This window comes from Lissotriton vulgaris, chromosome 3_1 (assembly GCF_964263255.1).
Source record: "Lissotriton vulgaris chromosome 3_1, aLisVul1.2, whole genome shotgun sequence".
Taxonomy (NCBI): domain Eukaryota; kingdom Metazoa; phylum Chordata; class Amphibia; order Caudata; family Salamandridae; genus Lissotriton; species Lissotriton vulgaris.
In genome coordinates, this window is record NC_141689.1 from 1,441,280,034 (window position 1) to 1,441,282,147 (window position 2,114).

Sequence of the window (2,114 nt, forward strand, 5' to 3'; positions counted from 1 at the left end):
CAATACCAGCATAAATGCAACCTGATTCTATTGTATACAAAGTGAATCAGCAAGAATAGAATTGCTGGATATCCACCCTAGGATTCATGTATAAATATGATCATTTGATAATCCAGTAATATATAAAAAAAACTATGTGCAAAGTGCAAATCCTATAAAGTGCTACAATATCATAAAGTGCTTTGTGCTAAGTGATAAATATCCCTGTGAAAATCAGGGGTCTGGGAAACAATGGACTTGTAAGGAAAATTTATCCCAGTTATGAAAGGTTGATCATAGCTTCAACTTAAGGCAATGTATATCTCTATGGCTCCTAGGAGCCTACGTTAACCCTGATAGGCCTATATATATACATACATACATACATATATAAGTGTTTTCAGCACTTTAAAAATGGCTGACAATGTTTGTATGACGAGCGTGAGCAAGCCATATCGGCGAAACGCGTCGCATTCTTTTGCTGCCATTAAAATTTTGCAACGAACTCCGTGTGTCCTGGCTTCCTTCGCAACCTTGGAGGTAACTGGTGTATATATTGCAGGCCTGTCGGTGGCCTAACCAGGACCGCGCCATGACAGCCCAGAGTGCACATACCGGCACTGGAGGAGAGAGAAGATTATTTAAAGTGCATGGGCTGACCTTTTTGTGTAAATACACCGTGTGGATCCCGCTGTGACGAACGACAGTGTGGGTGATATTTTCAAACACCGCATCATGAGTGCAACGTGCATGCCCAGACGGTGACGTGGATTGAATTGTAAACGTTGGAGCGGCGGAGGACCGGGAAAAGCGTGCCGGCGGCGAGCGACTGGGTGGGAACATCCCAAAACTCGCATGCAGGCGTGCACAGTACGGGCTCTCTACCAACCAACGGGATCACACAAAAGTAGGCGAGCGTGTTGAAGCTGACAAGGAGACCAAAAGCTTCACGACACGCACTGAGTTTGTGCTTTAAAGAATACCATCATGGCAGGAGAAAGAGACTCTCGTCGGAAACAGACAGCTGACAAATTATTCTTCAACATGGCCAGCACCAGTACGGAACCAACCCTGACCCCTACCAGTATTGGTCAAGAAATAACTCTACAAACGAAATTGAGCTTACTTGAAAAATTATACAAAAAAGAACTATCTAAGTGGTGGGAGGCGGAGTCCCTATCTAGATACATCGAAGTCAAACGAGTACCAAGGGGTCTCAGAATTTTTACCATCCCCACTTACGAGGATCCGGATCCTGACATGATAAATGAATGGTCTGACAACACGTCATCTTGTTCAATAATAATGATGAAAATCTTGGTCAAGTACGCCCTTAAAGACCGTTCAAAGCTTCTTGAGGATATAGAGAAACTTTTGGCAGAAATTGAACCCCTGATGACTAAAGAAGCATTGGAAGAACATCTCAAAAAGCTCAATGGGAGAATGGAAAAATTAGAAGAAGAGATCACTGCCAAAAAGCAACGGAAATTTATAAGAGATTTTAAAGATTATCAATCGGGGCGCACTTTAACTTTCCAAAAGAAATATGATCACTTATTTGATAAAAACACAGGAATGGTACTAACTGGTCAGCAGAAACCAGGACCAAGTGTGGAGGCAGTGGAAAGCGATATATCTGACGGCAATTTATCTGACGCCTCCAATTCTGGAATCACTCAAGAACCTGCAGCTGCCGCTAAGAAAAGGGTGAATTTTTTAGCTCAATTTCAGATGATGAGTCAGAACCGGACAGAGACTTTTCAGGGGGACAAGGGGAATCAAAGAGGTCGAGGACGTGGAAGCAGAGGAGGAACCGGAGGAACAAGAAAGCAAAGAAGAGGAGGATTAAACGCCACAGAAGCTCCAATGGGAATGTCGACAAGGAGCAAGAACACGAAATGAACAGGACAGTGGTGAACCTCTCACGCCATGTGCTTACTGAAGGTGAGAAAGAGATCTTGGCACTTGGCCTTTCCTTCTGTCCATCACAGAATATGAACTTTGCCCAGACTCGTATAGACTTGTTTTTATTTGCTAGGAAACTTAAATTGAAAAAATGGTTCTGTACCAAAGTGAAAGACAAACCGGCCACAGGGGCCAGCAATACACTGAGTAACCTTGATGTAGAGGACATT

The 2,114-nt window shown here is 43.4% G+C and overlaps 1 protein-coding gene across 1 annotated transcript; it reads left to right on the plus strand.

Annotated features, from left to right (window-relative positions):
* The first annotated feature begins 966 nt into the window (after positions 1-966).
* Positions 967-1,881, plus strand: LOC147728019 (uncharacterized). The gene has a single exon (XM_086963221.1). The coding sequence runs from the start codon at positions 967-969 to the stop codon at positions 1,879-1,881; it is 915 nt and encodes a 304-aa protein (XP_086819347.1).
* The last annotated feature ends 233 nt before the right edge of the window (positions 1,882-2,114 follow it).

Bases quoted from the DNA above. Each gene is read 5' to 3' on its own strand.
- LOC147728019 (XM_086963221.1), top strand. From the start codon at position 967: ATGGCAGGAGAAAGAGACTCTCGTCGGAAACAGACAGCTGACAAATTA.